At 32.2% G+C, this 19236-nt stretch overlaps 1 protein-coding gene across 1 annotated transcript in view; it reads right to left on the bottom strand.

Moving 5' to 3' along the window:
- Positions 1–13209: 13209 nt before the first annotated feature.
- Positions 13210–19236, bottom strand: part of LOC143909195 (orexin/Hypocretin receptor type 1-like) — a 153065-nt gene continuing 147038 nt past the window's right edge. The window contains exon 7 of the mRNA XM_077427098.1: positions 13210–13547. Coding sequence (XP_077283224.1) covers positions 13210–13547 — 338 coding nt within the window. The remainder of the gene's footprint in view (positions 13548–19236) is intronic.

Below are 19236 nucleotides of genomic sequence, written 5' to 3'. Positions count from 1 at the left end.
TATTATTGTAATAAAAAGGAACGTTTGAAGTAAGTCAATATGATGTTTATATTAAAACTCTTCACATAGTTTTGAAAATTAAGAAAATAAGTTTTGAACGGAATGTTTTGGGAATGTATGTATGTAAGTAGGATGTTGGTAATTTAACTTATTATGCTATTTAACATATTGAAGAATGTTAAATAGCATAATAAGTTATATAACATTTTTCATATACAAAGTTTGAACATATTTTGTGCCTGTGTAATACATGTTTTATGAAATGTAAGCATGTAAAATTTGTACATGTTTTGTGCCCGTTTCTACATATTTTGTGCCTGTGTAAGACATGTTTTATAAATTATAAACATGCGTATTTTGTATATTGAAGAATATTTATTTAAATATGCAACGGAAGGTTTTTGTGTTTACATACATACTATGTCGAATATCATATATATTATATTATAATAGTGGAATAAATATGTAAGTTATTTCGGCGAAAAAATATGGTTTCGGTCTACATTTATTTTATTACTTTATCTACATATGTGTGTAGTAACGATAGATTAATTCTTCCAAGTTATTTCCGGATTTGATTTCCACATCAATATATGTGGAAATCAAATCCGCCATTACGATGGTGAAAAATAATCGTAATAAACACGTTTGAAAATAATCCATTATCGTTCTCGGTGACTTCTATTTACTGTATTTATCCACATTGCCGGATTTATCCACACTGTTCCGATCATTTTTACTAGCCTCTTCTTACGATTTCTAGTCAGAAGAAATTTGGATTCTTATCCGATCGTTTTCAAACTTTGCCATTTTGCCCGGTTTGGTTATCAATATATGTGGAAATGACGTCCACCATTACGATAGTGAAACATAATCATAATAGACACGTTTGAAAATACTCCATCTTATTTCTTGATGACGTCTATCTAGATTTATTTCTCGTATGTATTGAGATTGGCGTATATAAACTCTAAATGTTGTGTTATGGCCAATTGTGTCAGATTTGACATTTGGCGGTTGACGTCTCTTCGAATGGGGGTGAGTTTCAAGTTGTAAATAACTACCGTGTGGTCTGTACCGATAAATGGGACCAAAACTATTTCAGATACATCTTATCTTACCGGTGTGTATAGTTTCTTCAGAGTGAAGCTGATATATCTAACTGAAGTCTGAAGTCTAACATAGAAAATGTGACCATTCACAGTATTGATTAATATTTCTAAACTTTAACCAAACTTCAAAGATTTGTTTTAACCTTCCAGCGGGCGCGCTGTCGTAAAATTTACGACAATTGCGCTTTATCGCATCTCCTACTTTTACCACTTAGTGATAAGCATCGAGTTTTGAGCTATTCGAAGGTCAGTGTTTCCCGAAACTGCAGGTGAATCGGTTGTGCTTAGAAGTTTTTGCGAGTCATCGATATTTGGGAATTTCCGTTGAGCGTTCCGTTGAATCCTTTACATGCAAGAAGCATTCTGCAGTTGATGTGGTTTGTAATAATTGTAAGGATGAAAATATTAATTCTGACTAATAGGTAATATTGATTCTGATTAATAATTCTAACTAATGATCGAATAGGTCGATAAAATATTTTGTTTTGAAATGTTAGCATATTTAGAGTGTTGTTTTGGTTTTTGGTTTAGAAAGTAAAATATATATTTTTTAAAGTATTGTCATTTATCATTTTTCATAACCTTGCAATATTTCCTTAACATTTACATAAAGAAATCACCATTTAAATAAATAAAACAGCATTTACATGGTGAAAACTTGATGACGTAAAATTTACGACATGCGCCTGCTCAAAGGAAATAACTCCGCGTGCCCGCTGGAAGGTTAACCTAATATAAATTAGTGTTGTGTTTTTATTAGTTATAATTAGCTATTTTTCTTTTATTAAATTGAACGTCATGGATTTTATGAACCAAACAAACAAAGTCTCTTTCGGAATTATATATTACATGTATATGTTTCTTTCTTTACAGAAAACAGTGTGACTAATTTTATGAAATCGCTAGGAAACGAGCGGCTTTCAATCGAAGCTTTTGAAACGGAGAGATCGTCAAAATTTGATTAATTAGCCAAAGCCACCAAAAGTCCAGAAATGTGTCACCGAACAAGGTCTCAAAAGGTGGCTCTAATGATCCGTCGACGAATCGTTACGATTCATAACGCCTTTCATCTGTCGATTTTGCGTAATTAAATTTTCCTTTCAGGGAGAGAACGTGCCCCGTCGACCGTAATTTGATTCGTGCGATCGGATGCAACGAATAAGGTTGAAATTCAACTACGACGGGAAAAACTACACAACCTGAGGGTGGGAAACTGAAAATGGGAAACTCGCCGGAGACAGGAAGAGACAGAAGGTTGGCTAGATGGGAGGAGACGCGGACGGGAGTGAAAAAGACGCGTAATTTAAATTAAATTTGAAAAGCTCGTCGTTCTCAAGGCGACGCATAGCATTTGCACGGATCGTTGCCTTTAATTTGTGATTTCGATTTTTACTTCGTTCTTTTTTTATTTTTAAATTATCGACAGTGAACAGGTGCTCTTCTGGTCTGTTGCTTCGCTGCGATTCCCATTTCTTTTTAAATTTCTCAATAATACCTCTGTACGCTAAAGAGGAAAAATCCAATAGAAAGGTACGTTTACTACAAGTGGAACTAATACAAAGCTTGGAAGAAAAGAAATAGAATAGATCGTAATGTTCGCTTTCTGTGTACTACATACAACAGTGCAAATGAGCATGTATATATATATAAATATATATATATATATATATATATATATATATATATATATATATATATATATATATATATATATATATATATATATATATATGTGTAGGAATGATTTTTAAACGAGCCGAGCCGTATATGTGGTTGGTCAAACTGCTAGGGATAAAGTATGTGTGTGGTATGCATGGGAGAGACCGGATGCGTGTTGTTATGGTCACTTGTTGGAGAGCAAGCCCGAAGACATGTTACAATAAATAGTCTGACACTTAATCTGTGCGTTTCGCTTGGAATCCTTCACATCCGGATCCTATATATATATATACATATATATATATATATATATATATATATATATATATATATATATATATATATATTTATTTATTTATTTATATATATATATATATATATATATATATATATATAATCGATGCCTTCGAGATGTGGTCCTGGAGACGGCTACTGCGCGTGCCTTGGACCGACAAACGCACGAATGTGTCTATTCTTGAAGAATTGAAAATCAAGGATAGATTGTCAACAATATGCCTGAAACGTATATTGCAGTTCTTCGGCCACATTGCACGAAGAGGTGAGGAGAGCCTGGAGCGGTTGGTTGTGGTTGGTAGCGTCGAAGGCAGAAGAGCCAGAGGCAGATCCCCCGCACGCTGGACTGACCAAGTATCTGCAGCGACGGGCGCTTCCACGGTAGCTTCCACGCTTCCAAGTCTTCGCCTGGCCGAATTTAGAACTGAATGGAGGCAGCTGGTTGACCGCACATCATAGTCACGATCCTCAGTGATGAGGGAACCGACAGCAATATATATATATATATATATATATATATATATATATATATATATATATATATATATATATATATATATATAATATATATATATATATATAAATATATATATATATATATATATATATATATATATATATATATATATATATATATATATATATATATATAATATATACATATGTACATATATATATACATATATATATATATACATATATATATATATATATATATATATATATATATATATATATATATATATATATATATATATATATATATATATATATATATATATATATATATATATATATATATATAAACATATACATATGTATGTGTGCGGCCTGCTAGATCGTTTACGTCATACCCTTGTTCAGTGTTCAGAGCTCCTGGCAACTGTAAAATTAATTTTTGAAATGTCCATAATTTTCAATGTAAAAAACATACACATATATAAAATAAATATAGGATCCGGATGTGAAGGATTCCAAGTGAAACGCAGATTAAGTCAGAACTATGTATTTATTAACACATATCTTCGGGCTTGTTCTCCAACAAGTGACCATAACAGCACGCATCCGGTCTTTCCCATGCATACCACATACACTTTATCCCAGCTTGACCAACCATACCTACGGCTCGTTTAAAAATCAATTCTACATAAATATACATTTATATTTCGATTTTTAAATGCTTTTTATTATTACTTAATTACGTTCACGAAACATCTTAACTATCTATTTTAATAGCAACTGATCTACTGATCATTTTCTATTTTACAATTTTAATTGAATTTTGTTATTAATCATAGTATTATATTATTCTAATGTTAATGTACAGCATTATAGGAAAAATATTTCAAAAACCTATTTACAATTCTTATAAATGCTCATCAAATACATAATATTAATTGAGGGGTATAAAAGCAAAGGTGCCTATGTCCACACATAGGCACCTTTGCTTTTATACCCCTCAATTAAAGATTCTCTAAAGTCGACGATCTAAAGCAGATTGTGTTTAAGTAATCTACAAATATATAAATGAAAACCGATGGGATGTAAATATGTATGAATGTATGTATGTATGTGCGAGTGCATCGAAAAGTATGGAGATGTCAAAAAGCAAAGTTAAGAATTATCAAGAGTTATTGTATCGATTTCGACTGTGATTTAGATTTCGATTCCGGCTCTGGTTCCTGTTCCGGTTCCGGTTCTTATATCGGTTCCGACTTCGGTCCCGATTCAGTTCCGAATTCAGTTACGATTACGGCTACAATGACAAAAAATTGTTGTTGTTTTTTATTATTATTATCAGACTTAGTCGGCCAGGATGCTTTTACCCACAAAAAATGCTTCACTATTTGCAATTACTATTGTCCTATAAAACAAGAGACTATTGTCTTATAAAACAAAAGTTTGAAAATAGAAATTGACAATAGTGAACCATTTTTTGTGGGTAAAAGTATCCTGGCCGCCAAAGTCTGATTATTATACATTTAACTTCATTTTAATGCCTTTATCAATTCTTTTCCATTCGTTGAAATTCTGCGTACGGACCAAACCAACGACGATTTTGGACCAACTTTTAAAACCAGTAGCGTACAAAATATCTAAATAAAAATTAAATTAAAAAATTGAAACTAAATATCAAAATTAAGCTAAAGAGCGAGATTGAGCTAAAATTAGATCATCGTATCAACGATGATCTAATTTTAGCTCAATCTCTTTAGAAATAGTAACAAGGTTTTTTTTCGCTCGTAATCAGAGAAATTATAATATTTCTCTGGTTGTAAATGCGTATCGTCGTAATTCAAAACATTGTTGTAATTCAAAACATCAGTTTTAACAAAACATTTACCAAAACATTTAACAAAAAAAAAGTCGATAATTTGTCAAAGGGTTTTTTTTCTTTCATCGAAATAAAATTAATAACACCTCTGAGATGGATTTAATTATTTGATTTATTTCGACGAGAGAAACAATTGAAGACTAAAAAAATTTCGATTGATGTACCGACAAAGCAACGGATTGCGATGATCGCAGGATCACCCATACTAATACATGATATATTCTGTGCATTACGGGGGAGTAAAAATAATAATTCTTTGATTTTTTTTCGATCTTAGTGCGTATCTTCGTAAGTCAAAACATCTTCGACAAACAAAAGTCGAGGATTACCTGTATGTGATTGTTGATGATCTAATTTTAGGTCAATCTCGAAAATTTATTTAAATTGGGCATGTTCTGTTTTAACTTTCAATATTTTATTTTAATTTTAATATATTGATTATAATTTTATTTTGATATTTGAATTTAATTTTAATATAATAATAATAGTTTTAATTTTGATATTTAATTTCAATTTTTAAATTTAATTTTTATTTCGATATTTTGTACGCTACTGGTTTTATCCTGCTGGTTAAAAAGTTGGCCCAAAATCGTCGTTGGTTTAGTCCGTAAGCACCAAAATATCAACGGGCACAGCACTAGTATATAATATAAGTATTCCACGAAAACATTAATAAAATAATATTTCTTTTTTTAATATATATTTTCCAATTGTGCCATTATGGGTTGCCCCTGAGCCACACACACCTATTGTATTAATATATACATTTATTGATTTAAAATCATATTCAAATAGTGGTGACATAGTGGCTAGGATGGTTTTGCGAATTTGATGAGAAATTGCAAAATAGTTACGGAAATGATGTAACGAAATGCGCTATTGTATCATTTTCGGATTTTTCACATTAAACAATATATTTAAAATTGAAGAAAGAAAGAAATTGATATCTGTATTTATATTTATTTAAAGAAAATAAATCAATTTCAAGGTTTTACATATTAACTCATAGCATCTTAAAACGTTCCAAGCCAACTCGGTAGTTCTAATATAAAATATGGGTTCAAAACGATGATTGGTATAACTTTGCTACTCTCAAATGAGATTCCTACACAGAGCTTGCGAAACGCTTTATCAACTACAAAAGCTAACCTTAGTAAAATACGACCTTTCAGCAAGTCTTGTCGACCCTTTCATCCAATCTGCTAGAAGAGAACTAATTAATCTGCTAAGCTTAATGAGATGTCTCCAGAATATCCTGTTACTATCCCTGGGGACGACAGGTGCATTCGGATCACCATTGTACGCCATCCTCATAAAACATAAATACATTATTCATTATATAATATGTACATACAGAGTGAACTTTATAATTAATTAATGTGACAGAAAACTTTTTGAAACTTGTTTTATCAGGTATTCACGAATTAAGTTTAGCCTAATAACTTAAAGCTTAGCCTATTAGGCTAAACTTCATCGAAATTGCATTGGAAAAACCTGATATTATTTCAGTCCATCACAGATGTTTGTATACACAATGCACTATGCATGAAATAAAACCACTATTTATGAATGGATTCGTTGCTTGAATGAGTGTCGGTATGCTGCTTTTTATATAAATTTTACACTGAATCTTTGATTGCTCCTCCTAAATAAGATCTGCATAGAAGTGTGTAATGGTAAAAACACACTCAAAAGTGTGGCACGGGATGTACTCGTAGTTTTCAGTTGTGATAGTTGTATCTTAATGTCATTGTCGATTCCCACGATCTTATTATTTCGACAAGTTCTCCCACGTTTCTTCAAATATTGGAATCAACGTATCGATCACTGTCAAATCTATGTCAAAAACAAAGATAATATATCGATGAAAAGACCCAAAGGGGTGAGGTTTGGAACTATTTTAAAAATGTGCTACGTACGATTCTGCGCATCTGCTCTTAAATGGTAGGAACACACTCAAAAGTGTGGCATGGAACGCGCTTATAGTTTCCAGATGTGATAGTCGTATCTTTCATGTAAATCTTAATTCATACAATGTTATTATTTTAACAATTTTTCTTACATTTCTTCAAATATGGGAATCAACGTATCAATTACTGTAAAATCTATGTCAAATACAAGGATAATATATTACCGAAAAGACTCAAAGGGGTGAGGTTTGGAAAGATCACGTCAGCACAGACTAAGCATGACAGCGTTCTTTTTGTGAAAAACTATTAATAAAAAAAATGTGCCGCGTACGATTATGCGCATTTGCTCCTTAACGGTAAGAACACACCCAAAAATGCGGCATGGAACACGCTTATATTTTCCACATGTGATGGTCGTATCGTCATGTCAAGCTTAATTCATACAATCTTATTATTCCAACGATTTTTCTTACATTTCTTCAAATATGGGAATCAACGTATCGATCACTGTCAAAATGTTAAACACAAGGATAATATATCACTGAAAAGACTCAAAGCGGTGAGGTTTTGAAAGATTACGACAGCACATTATGCGCAGTACGATTATGCGCATCTGCTCCTTAACGGTAAGAACACACTCAAAAGTACGGCATGGAACGCGCTTATAGTTTCCAGATGTGATGGTCTTTTCTTAATGTCATTGCTAATTTATACGATTTTATTATTTCGAAAAGTTTCTCCTATGTTTATTCAAATATGGAAATCAACGTATCAACCACTGTCAAACCTAAATATGTTAAATACACGGGTACAATATCACCGAAAAGGCTTCAGGGGGTGAGGATGGGGAAGATCACGACAGCACAGACTAAACATGACAACGTTCTTTTTGCATGTGCAAAACTATTTTAAAAAAGTGCCATGAACGATTATGCGCATCTGCTCCTTAACGGTAAGAACACACTCAAAAGTGCGGCACAGGACGCACTCGTAGTTTTCAGTTGTGATGGAAGTAGTTTCATGTCATTGCTAATTAATACGATTTTATTATTTCGAAAAGTTTCTCTTACGTTTCTTCAAATATAGGAATCAACGTATGATCACTGTCAAACATATGTCAATGCAAGGGTAAAACATCACCAAAAACACTCCAGAAAGTGAAGGCGATGGTGCAGATTTGATTTAAAAAACTCTACCACTAAGTAACTTTTACCGCTGTTTAATTTAGTTGTGAAGGGGCGGTAGAAAGCCGCGTTTGGATAAATAGCTGTCATCGCTTTAATCTGACACAAGATTTCGATTTAATTTTAGTAATTAAATTCCTCTGACTTAATTTCGGAGACATTAGCTCATTTCAATGTTAGCTAATGTATGTCGGTAAAATATCAATGCGATCTAAAAAGTAGAAGTGGTTCAAAATTCGTTTATGTTATCGAGGTAAGCCAGTTATCAATAGAATTTTTGTTATTAATCCACAAGAATAGTTGAAATATGATTTTTCTAAGTGGAATTTTATTTAATTCCCATATAAAGATAATTTAATATATTATCCCTATTAATTCAATTCAGATTCGTGTAAATACGAGTAAAACACTAGCACGAGCTTTTTGCTCGAAATTTTACAGATTTAAAGTTCAGCACACTTTCAATTAACCTTTTTAAACGAAAACAAAAAATAGTGTGGTCAGAACACTATCTCAATAAACATGTTTCAATAGAAAAAGCTCAATATAAAATAGTATTAACAGTGGGAAAAAATCCCAAGTGAAAATACGTACTTTTGACTTTTGATTTGAACTGGATGACTACTTAGAGAGATTTGAAAGTTGAAAAGTATTAGAAATGGAAGATAAAATACCCGACTATAGATTCCAATATTCATTTTGAACAGGAAATTGACAGATTTTGAGACATCGACCGAACAACACCAAGATATAGAAAAATCACGCGATTTATAAAACACATATATATCCGAATATCGAGCCAATCAACATTTTTTATTACCAGATTCGTGTTCACTGGCCATAATTCTATAAGAAAAGTCATATCTCGTATCTGAACAAAAAAAAAATCGTCATTTGTCGAACAGTATAATTGCTCAGGTTCTGTAGAGGAGTTGCTTTCTTACTTATTTACCGGCTTGGCTGGTATTCCTATGTATAATATAATATTATATTTGAGTATATGAAATTTTATATAAAACTCAATTTCATTGCGAGCTTTGGCGAGAGTGATGGGCTTCAATTTTCTTGAAAGCTCGCAAAGGCTTTCATTGCTTAAGTCGCAAGGGTAGCTTTTGAAGGAATATAACAATCGAATGATTACAATATCTTATGCGACCGAAATTGAAATTTGACACGATTTCAATCACATTTGAGTCTTTGCAATGTGTATTTATATATTATAATTCGATCAATACATTATGTGTACACTATATATATTGCTTATGTATGAATGAATGGTTTGGGGTTAATTAAAATGTTTGACAGGTAGGAAAGAGGAGTTGTTTTTAACTTGATTAATTTTAATTACCTCAAAGGATCGAGTTAAAGTTCAAAATATTCAAAAGCCTCTGCTAAATTCAGTCGATCAAATTAATTTAATGTGGTCGAGTAGTGTTTTGGAAATAAAACAGTTCGTGTTAAAATTAATATTTTTTTTATTATTTTTTTGTCGATGAAAACATAAACATATACAATTACAATCATTTAAACTACAATTTTACTCTACGTAATAATTATTTAATTTTGACTTAAAAATATTTTTTTTACTCTTGACAATAATTGAACATTCATTATTTTATGTAATAATCATAGTAAGACATACATATTTAATCAATCGAATAAATGTCATGATTTTGACTTACATACATACATATTTACAATTTGAAATATAAAATATTTTAAATTCTGCGTACGTACATATACCCTGATCGTGTCGCACACATAATTGATATATTTTATTATTATTATTTATTAGTCTTTGGAAAAGTGTTATTTAAATATTAAATTCATGTAGTGTAGATATATTTACAAATTATATACAACATAGTACATATAAAATTAAAATTCACATTTAAACTGTGTCCCGACAAAACTGCACGGGAAAAAATCACTATTTTGTCGCTGACGAAACCGCGTGGCGACAAAATAGCGCAAACCAAAATAGAGTGTATAACAGCGCGTATATGTACATATAAACAAATATAAGCAATAAAATAGATACAAAAACAAGTAATATAAATATTAAAAACAGGTCTTAATGTATAAGAAAAATCCGATACAACACAGTAATGATAAAATAAGAATTGTTTATTAACTTTGTAATTTTGAATTTGTGCTGATCCTTCGATATTATTTTAAATTCAGGTCATTATAATTAAATTTAATATGTCTATTCTTGCTATTCAAGTTTCAATAAAGTGCGAATAAATTCAAAAGTACACTTTTAAAAATAATAAACGATTCTTATTTTATCATTATTGTATTCTATTGGATTTTTCTAATACAATAGACCTGTTTTTAATAATTCATACTACTTGTTTTTTTTTTATTTTGTTATTTAAGTATGATTATCGCGATTTCGTCGCCGCGCTATTTTGGTTTCCGTCACTTTGTCGCTGCGCGGTTTCGTCCAAGCGATTTTTTTCACGCAATTTTGTCCCACGCGGTTTTGTGACAACGCCATATTTAATATATACACATAATTATGTACAAAATAATGAATAAAACTGGTGAAGACTAGTGTCTGGTCCAAAATGTGTTAATATATTATATTACAATTACATTAAAATTAAACTTTAATCGAAAAGATTAGTGCTGGTATAATAGACAGCGTTTCGTTCCCCATGAATTAAATTTAAACACATCAATTCTCCGAGGATATACATACATATATAATACACGTTCATTTTATCCCTTCAATTACATTATATTATAATAATATTAATTAAGTATCTATTCATCGATTAAAGCTTTCATAGTTTTAATTATTAATTAGATCGTCACCTGTCGCTCCACTTGCCGTGTCAATGTAAAGATTTGTTGTTTAGAAGCAAACTACGATCGTGTTCCAATGAAAAGATAAGACTGGATTATATATTATATTCTTAATATTGAAATATAATACAAGATAACTTAATATACGGCTTTGTATCTACATATATATGTACATACATATTTATTCCCACTTAATGATAAGAACATTTCTCTGGTTACGTACATAGTGACTCAATGCAAGGTGACGCGACACGATTTTCTTTCATTCGCCTAGAGATTATTTATTGATTTAATAATAATATAAATATACAGTTGTTTTATAAAAAAAAACAATATTGAGATAATCGTTTCTAAAATAATGTATAATGTTTAATAATTTCTATCAAATAACTTCTGAGATAATAAAAGATATTCTGGGTAATTCAGGTGTCTGAACAAATCTTTATTGAGTTGTTCTTATAATGAAACAGAAGTCAGTGTGAAGTCGTCGCGATTTACCTGTTTTTCTATAGCTTATAAAACATTGGGAAATATATGAAGTCAATGTAGCATGATATTGTTGTGTGAAGGTGAAGAGATCAGAATGAAAGATGCAGTTAGTAGTGGTAGAGTTAGTTTATTATTCTCGATTAATCAACTAGCTAGCTCCGAATGAAGCACGGAACAAAACCGCTGATTATTTATATACAGCGTGTACTATCAGTACAAAAGGTCATTGGTCGATGGTTCGCGAGATCTTATTGGCCGTTGTATCCAGCTCGTTCATTCGTCGAGGCTTTTTTGGCGCGAACTCGCCATCAGGCGATTAGTGATGGTAAACCAGGGTCCACGAGCAGCAATTACCTAATCTCTACGTTACAATATTGTAACGTGGGAACACGAGAGAGAGAGTATCCTCTGTTTAAGTAAATTCGTGGGTGAACAATAGATACCACAGATCAAGCAAACGGGACTCAATAAGTGCCCGAACAAAGGCTACGCTGGATTTCTCACAGAACAATAAATTAATCATGGTAGACCTGTACTAGACAATAGATACATAAATGGATCGGGAAAGCTTTGGTGGGCAACTTATCCTTTATATACATAAATGTACACACGGTAGATCTGAGTATTCTGGGGTGAGCGGTAGATCAGTGTGGACCTCTTGAATCGTTGAATAAATGCTGTGAAGCGAATTTCGCCTTTCAATTGGATCCTGAAACCACCCCTACGCAACAATATGCTAAAAAAGAACTAATAGCTCCAGAGCTGATATTGTGCTATTATTTCCTTGACAAATGTATGTAAAGTATTTTTTTTTTAAAGTTTTTAGTGATTTTTTTTATTTATACTTTTTAAATATAAAATTAAATAATTGTGAATTTTAAGAAAATAATATCATCCCCTTGGATAAGGCCTGATATTATGTAAAGAAGTGTCGTCAGTACATCGCGACGGCCTCTATCAAAAAAATTAGTACACTTTCCGACGATTAGTACTGTACATAGATATGTATTAGGTATGTCTATATATATATATGTAGAATATATCTATAAATTTACCATTACAACAGAGCTAAATAGTTTTGAGCAACTGTTGTGACGCCATTGCAGACATGTTTCAACATTGCTCTGACGTCACATCAGCTGCATATTCAAGTCTCACGCATGTTTTCACTCGAAATTGACGGATTTCTTCTTCTTTGCAAAACAGCCAAGTTTCGTATCGGCATTTGAAGTTCCAGCTCCGTTATTCAGGAGGTTCTTATCTTCGTTCCTTGCTGTACGCTCCTGGTCCACCTGAACAACCCTGACGACTATATCATCTTCTTCGTCGTCGTCCATGTCGAAAGATCGCTTCGCGAAGTTGTCAAAGTGTTCCGGTTGAGCTGAGAACGTCACGTGAGGCTGGCCTCTATGTCATTGTCTAGAGTCCAAATCGGTAGCAATCGTTAAACGAGTCATGGGGTTCTCGCTCAGTGAGTCTGACCTGATGTTCTTCCTGTTTGAATTGTTGTTCTCTATGAAGCTTGTGTGGGTCCTGCCGAAGTCTCCCTTGTCCCTGTTGTTGTAATTTGGCGGCGACAGATGAGTCATGCGATAACTTGCACAAGATTCGCTCTTCCTGTTTCCAGCTCGGGATCCCACTCCTCTGTTGCCAGTTGCGACTTGTCCGGAATAGCCAGTGCTCCTCATAGGACCCAGACCCAGGCAGCTGCACTTGAAGAAGGAACGCCTGAATTCGCGTCGGAATTTACCTGTAATCATACAAATTCATAATCAGTTTAGGCGAATTGGTTATTTAAGCTCTAGGGACTAGGATATACACAGATGCTTTTGGTGAAACTTCATTGTGCACTAAATAGTTTGGGTTCAGCCACATTAAACGGTATCAGCCCCTGGACACATACCCCCCGGTCAAAACCCCCCTGGACATTAGCCACCCCGCGCAAAAATCCCACTGAAAAATAGCCCCCACAATGGATAAAAATATTTTATAACAATTGACAGTATCTATTATACAAAGTCAGTATCAATACAAATTTATTTCCGTCATAAAAATACAATTCGGGTAATACTTCAAAAGCATCGACCACTTCATCTATCGGAACAAATGTGAGAGCTGGTATTGGACAGACTTGCATTCATGGCTGTTACGACTTATTTCCCCCTCCATTCCTATAAGATGCAATGCTCACGCTCAGTCAAAAAGACACGTGGAAGTGGTCAACCGATAAACTTCTCTTAGACGAACTACTCACATCACTGATCAGTTCGGAAGCATAGACACGTGAAATCAGTCACTCGAGACCCACTCATACACACAGCAGTCGTCGGCACGCACCTTATGGAGCAATAAAGGAAAGTGTACTATTAAATTACAATTAAATATAAGACAAATAAAGAAGGACGCATTTAATTTCATCATTATGGATCTCGAACACAATCCTGATACATGCCCAAATAAGGTCCCAAGTACGGACACGAACAGGTATCATTCGTAATTTCATAATCGGAATCTTTTTGGTAATGTCGTTGCATCCCATTCTCTATAATTTTCCGATAGATGTTTTGAATTACATATGTATGTACATAGATGAAAGAAACATTGCATTCCCAGTCTGGGGAAGCTTCGTTCTAAGCTGTGTATAACTGCCAATTAAAAGCCAACTATGATTCCAGTTGGACTCAAATTGACATTCAATATATTTAATGTCTCGAACAGTTTAATGTAAGTATCCTGTCGTTTTTATTTTTTTGTAAAACATAAAGACAAGGTCATAAATAATTGCATAAATCATGTATAGTTGAAAAATAGCGCAGGAGCAGTTTTGAAAGTTCAATCCGAGAACCAGTGCGATGTTGTTTCTAACACGTTCCAATGATTAATATTCGATTTTTATCCTCTCAGCCGGAATCATTTAAAATTATTAATTGTTTATTACTATTTTTAAATAATTTAATGTCCATGGGTTTTTTGATCGGGGGTATATGTCCAGGGGGTATGAGTCCTAGTACCACATTAAACTGCTACTCTTTGGTGTGAGGGTTAGAGCAGGATATCGGTATCCGAAATCTCTTGCTATCTTATAAATTATAAAAGATGATGAATAGGTGTGAAGTGGTTCAATTTCTACTGGTTGATGCTTCGTTTCATTTGAATTGTTTGGCATAAGTGAAGTACATTGGAAATCATGCGAAATGTATTAATATTATTTTATACATGCGATAATGTTGCATTGGCTTAGGTTCAATTTCGAAATAATATTCAAATATTCATATAAATGTATTGACATGTGATAGGACCTACATATAAAGTGATTTTTTCGGTCGTAGAGATTCTTACCTACAGTAATTGTATCGTAGATAGCGATTATATGACGGAAAATCAATCAATGTTGTTTGGATGATTAAAATATTCATTTTGTCACATGCAACGTTTATATTATATTAAAATATGATATTATACGAGGTTATGTTTATCTAAATCCTACATAAATACATATGAGTATATATAAAACTTTCTATATTATTAAAAAAATGCTGATATCAAATTACATATATGATCTTTTAATATATGTATCAAAAATTATATCAAGATAATTCTGACTTGATATGTATGTATATGATTATAATAAAATACACGAATGTTTCGTATGAAATTCCGCAATAAAGATATGAAACGAAAATTCATAGTTGAAAAAAATATATATATTATTCTTGTTTATATAGGAAATTCGAGCGTGCAAAACGAGTATCAAAATCACTTTTTTTTACCACACACTCTAGTGTTTCAAACTGCGTGTAATAAACATAAAATCTATAGAAAGATTGCATGGCTAAAATAATAATAAAAATAATAAAATAAAAACAAAACAACAAAACCTTTCCCAAAGAACCTTCTTTACCACGCGAATTACCATTTCACCAGCGGCAAACAACAATAAAAAGTTATTACCCCGTACAAGTTATGTAGTTTTAACAAGATCGAACGTTTACGGTCAAACTCAAAATTTATTGACCGTTAAACTGACCGCTAGTGCCTTCCACCGATACTGTAAAGAAGCAAAGTATCGCTAATTCGAAAGCCAAATTCGTTTGCAAAATTATCGCTGCCACCAATAAATATATATTTTTACAAAGAAGATGGCTCCACAAATTTCAGTTATTCAAGACAGTAACATTGCAATTAATTGAGGGGAGGGGGAGGGGAGACGACGTCAACAATATGAAGATAAATGATAGTGAAAAAGTAGCTTTTACTGTAGTTTAAGAGAGTTGTGAAGGGATGGTAGAAAGCCGCGTTTAGATAGTGAGCTGTCATCGATTTGATATGACACAAGATTCCACATGTAATTTTTATTGATTTCATTAATAATAAAAGTCCTCAATCTCCATGCTGGAGGCATTGATTTACTTCAATGTTAGCTAAGCCCCCGTATGTTTGTAAAATATCAAAGCTATCTAAAAAGTGAAGGTGGTTCAAAATCAGATCACAAATTTTCGACGGGCAGGAAATTTATGGAATTAACAAAGTGAAGCTACGTAATAAAAAGCTTGTTATGATACATCTTCATAATTCACGTCATTCAAGTGTAGTGAAAACGTTCATTTGAAGTGAAAAGTTTCATAGCAAAGGAACATATCTAATATATAATTTCGAAAGAGACTTTGTATGTATGTAGCCTGCGTTCGTTGGTTCGTAGACGACACGTTCGTTTTTTTTTTTGATTCATAGGCGCCGATTCGATTTTTTTCGATTCAAAGGATTTGAAGTCCCCGAGGACGAAGGCGCCGTATTCTGGTATTCATTTAATTTTGAAAGAGACAGTATATATTTTTGTTTGTTCGTGACAGTCAATTTAATAAAAAAACAAATGCGTATTCAAATAAATTTATATAAAATAAAACTATTCAAATAAATTTAATAAAATATTTACTATTAGGTTAGTCATGTTTAAGTGGTTTATATTACAAATACCGAGCGAAGCCGGGTTAAACCACTAAAAGGTATATAAACGGAAGTGACTTCATGTAATGAAACACTCTCACTAACCGAAATAGCAGGTAATACCCTTCGATGGTTTTAAATATAATTTTTTCATGTACCCCCTGGAAACATGTCCTGATACCTTTAGGGCAAAATCAGACAGCGGTGAATGTGGCACGTGGTTTTTTTTAAATAGTTTTAAACATATAGAAAAAATGTGGCGTTCATGGGTCGCGTGCATGGGATAGTTCTTTCGAAACGACACATTCGACCTATGTCGTTGAAGTTGTATGGTAGTATTTATCCTTGATTGACAGTGATCTATACCGAAATGTATATCCCATATAGATAGGAATATTTTATTACAAAAATGATATAAGTTAGGAATAAATGGTAAAGTATTAAAGTGGCTTCAATCATACTTAAATAATAGACGGCAAATATTAAAAATTGATAAGGTGTTATCCTCTGAATTTTTAACACCTCATGGAGTGCCGCAAAGGTCCAAATTGGGACCCTTATTATTTATATTATATATAAACGATATTGTTAAGGTAATTAAGATGTGTAAAATACATTTGTTTGCAGATGATATATATATATATATATATATATATATATATATATATATATATATATATATATATATATATATAATTGGAAAGAATGTTGATGTAATGTCTGAGATTTTAAATATAGAATTAAATTATGTGAATGACTGGTTGCGTGAAAATAAATTAAAGTTGAATGTGAATAAAACAAAAATGATGTGGTTGAATGTTAAAAATAAAAATATATTGAATGAAATTAGAATTGATGATAAGTTAATTGAAAAAGTTGAAAATATAAAATACCTAGGAGTATACATAGACTCAGGACTAAATTTTAAAATGCACGCTGACTATATAATAAAAAAATGGCTAGAAAAGTTGGTATATGATGTAGATTAAGAAATATTTTAAGTAAAAAAAGTAAAATTTTAGTGTTTAATTCAATTGTCTTGCCACATGTGGTTTATTGTGCCACTGTGCTTAATTTGTTTAGTGGCCAAGATTTAGAAAAAATGTAAAAAACACAGAATAAAGCTATGAGAGGTATTTTGAATGTGAGTAGATTTAAGAGTATTGGAAGTATGTTAGATGAATTAGGATGGATGAGTATTAGAATTAGTCTAAATATTAGTACATTGTCTTTTGTTTATAAGTTAGATCATAAGTTATTACCTAAGTATTTTGATGATTATATAATAAGGAATAGAGATAAACACAGTTTTTATACTAGAAATAAGGACAAACTAGTTGTAAGTAGAGTAAGAAAGAATAAGACGGCTGGGGGTGTTTTTCACAGGGGTGTGCTCATGTATAATGCCCTCCCTGAGTGCATCAGGTCTGCTAAAAACATGGATGCATTCCTGCGAGGTGCGAACAGAGACACCTCTGTGAGGGACAGTACATATAAGTTAATTATAAATTTTAGAGTTAAGTATAATAATTAAGATGTATTTTTAAATTAGCTTGATAGCTAAAATATATATAAATAAATAAAATAAAAATATTCGTTATTGGTCGATGTCAAGCAAGGATACAATTTTACCAAAAATGGTCCAAAGGGTCGTGTTAGTATAGATCACTGTCAAGCAAGGATAAATACTGCCATACAATTTCAACGACATAGGTAGAATGTGTCGTTTTGAAAGAACCATCCCATGCACGCGTCCCATGAACGTCACCTTTTTCTATATGTTTAAAACTATCTAAAAAAACCACGCGCCACATTCAACGCTGTCTGATTTCGAACTTATTAATGGTGGGCTTACTGTTCAGAGGGTTTTTTTGAACGGGGGTTAGTGTCCAGGGGGTATGTGTCCAAAAGGGTATGTGAACTACTAGAACCACCTTCCCCATGCCGCAAAACAGTTTACATTTCTATCGTGCACAGTTCACACAGACTCGTTTTTATTTTTAGTACATAGTTTTAGAGTTAAATATGTATATATAGATGTGACTTTTAATCGAATCTAAAATTTCTTTCGATAATTTAATATAGCCAAATTGTTGATATGCTACCCTTGCATTCTTATATACATATATACATACATATGCATATGTAAACGCGGAGATGTCCTGAGGCGAAGTATATATATGTACATGAGCAAAGACGATGCAGTTGATGAATATCATACATTTCTAATGTAATTAAAACTTTTGTTTATATGCCCGCTATGTGCTTTGATATGCAAGAGGCATTTTGCATTTCAAGTGTTGTTTTAGTTGTTCGTATGTTATTATATATATATCAGGATGGTCTTCAGTTTGGACGTTTGTTTGTTATTCAAAACTAACTATGTAGATGCGTTGATTGCCAACGGGCAACATTTTACATATCAAAAACAATTTTGCATGAATTTATTTTATAAAATTTCATATTTGGAACTTGTTTACAAAGCCAAAGTCTCA

The sequence above is a fragment of the Arctopsyche grandis genome, chromosome 3 (assembly GCF_051622035.1).
Source record: "Arctopsyche grandis isolate Sample6627 chromosome 3, ASM5162203v2, whole genome shotgun sequence".
NCBI classification, from domain to species: domain Eukaryota; kingdom Metazoa; phylum Arthropoda; class Insecta; order Trichoptera; family Hydropsychidae; genus Arctopsyche; species Arctopsyche grandis.
This window is presented reverse-complemented; position numbering and strand designations above follow the sequence as displayed.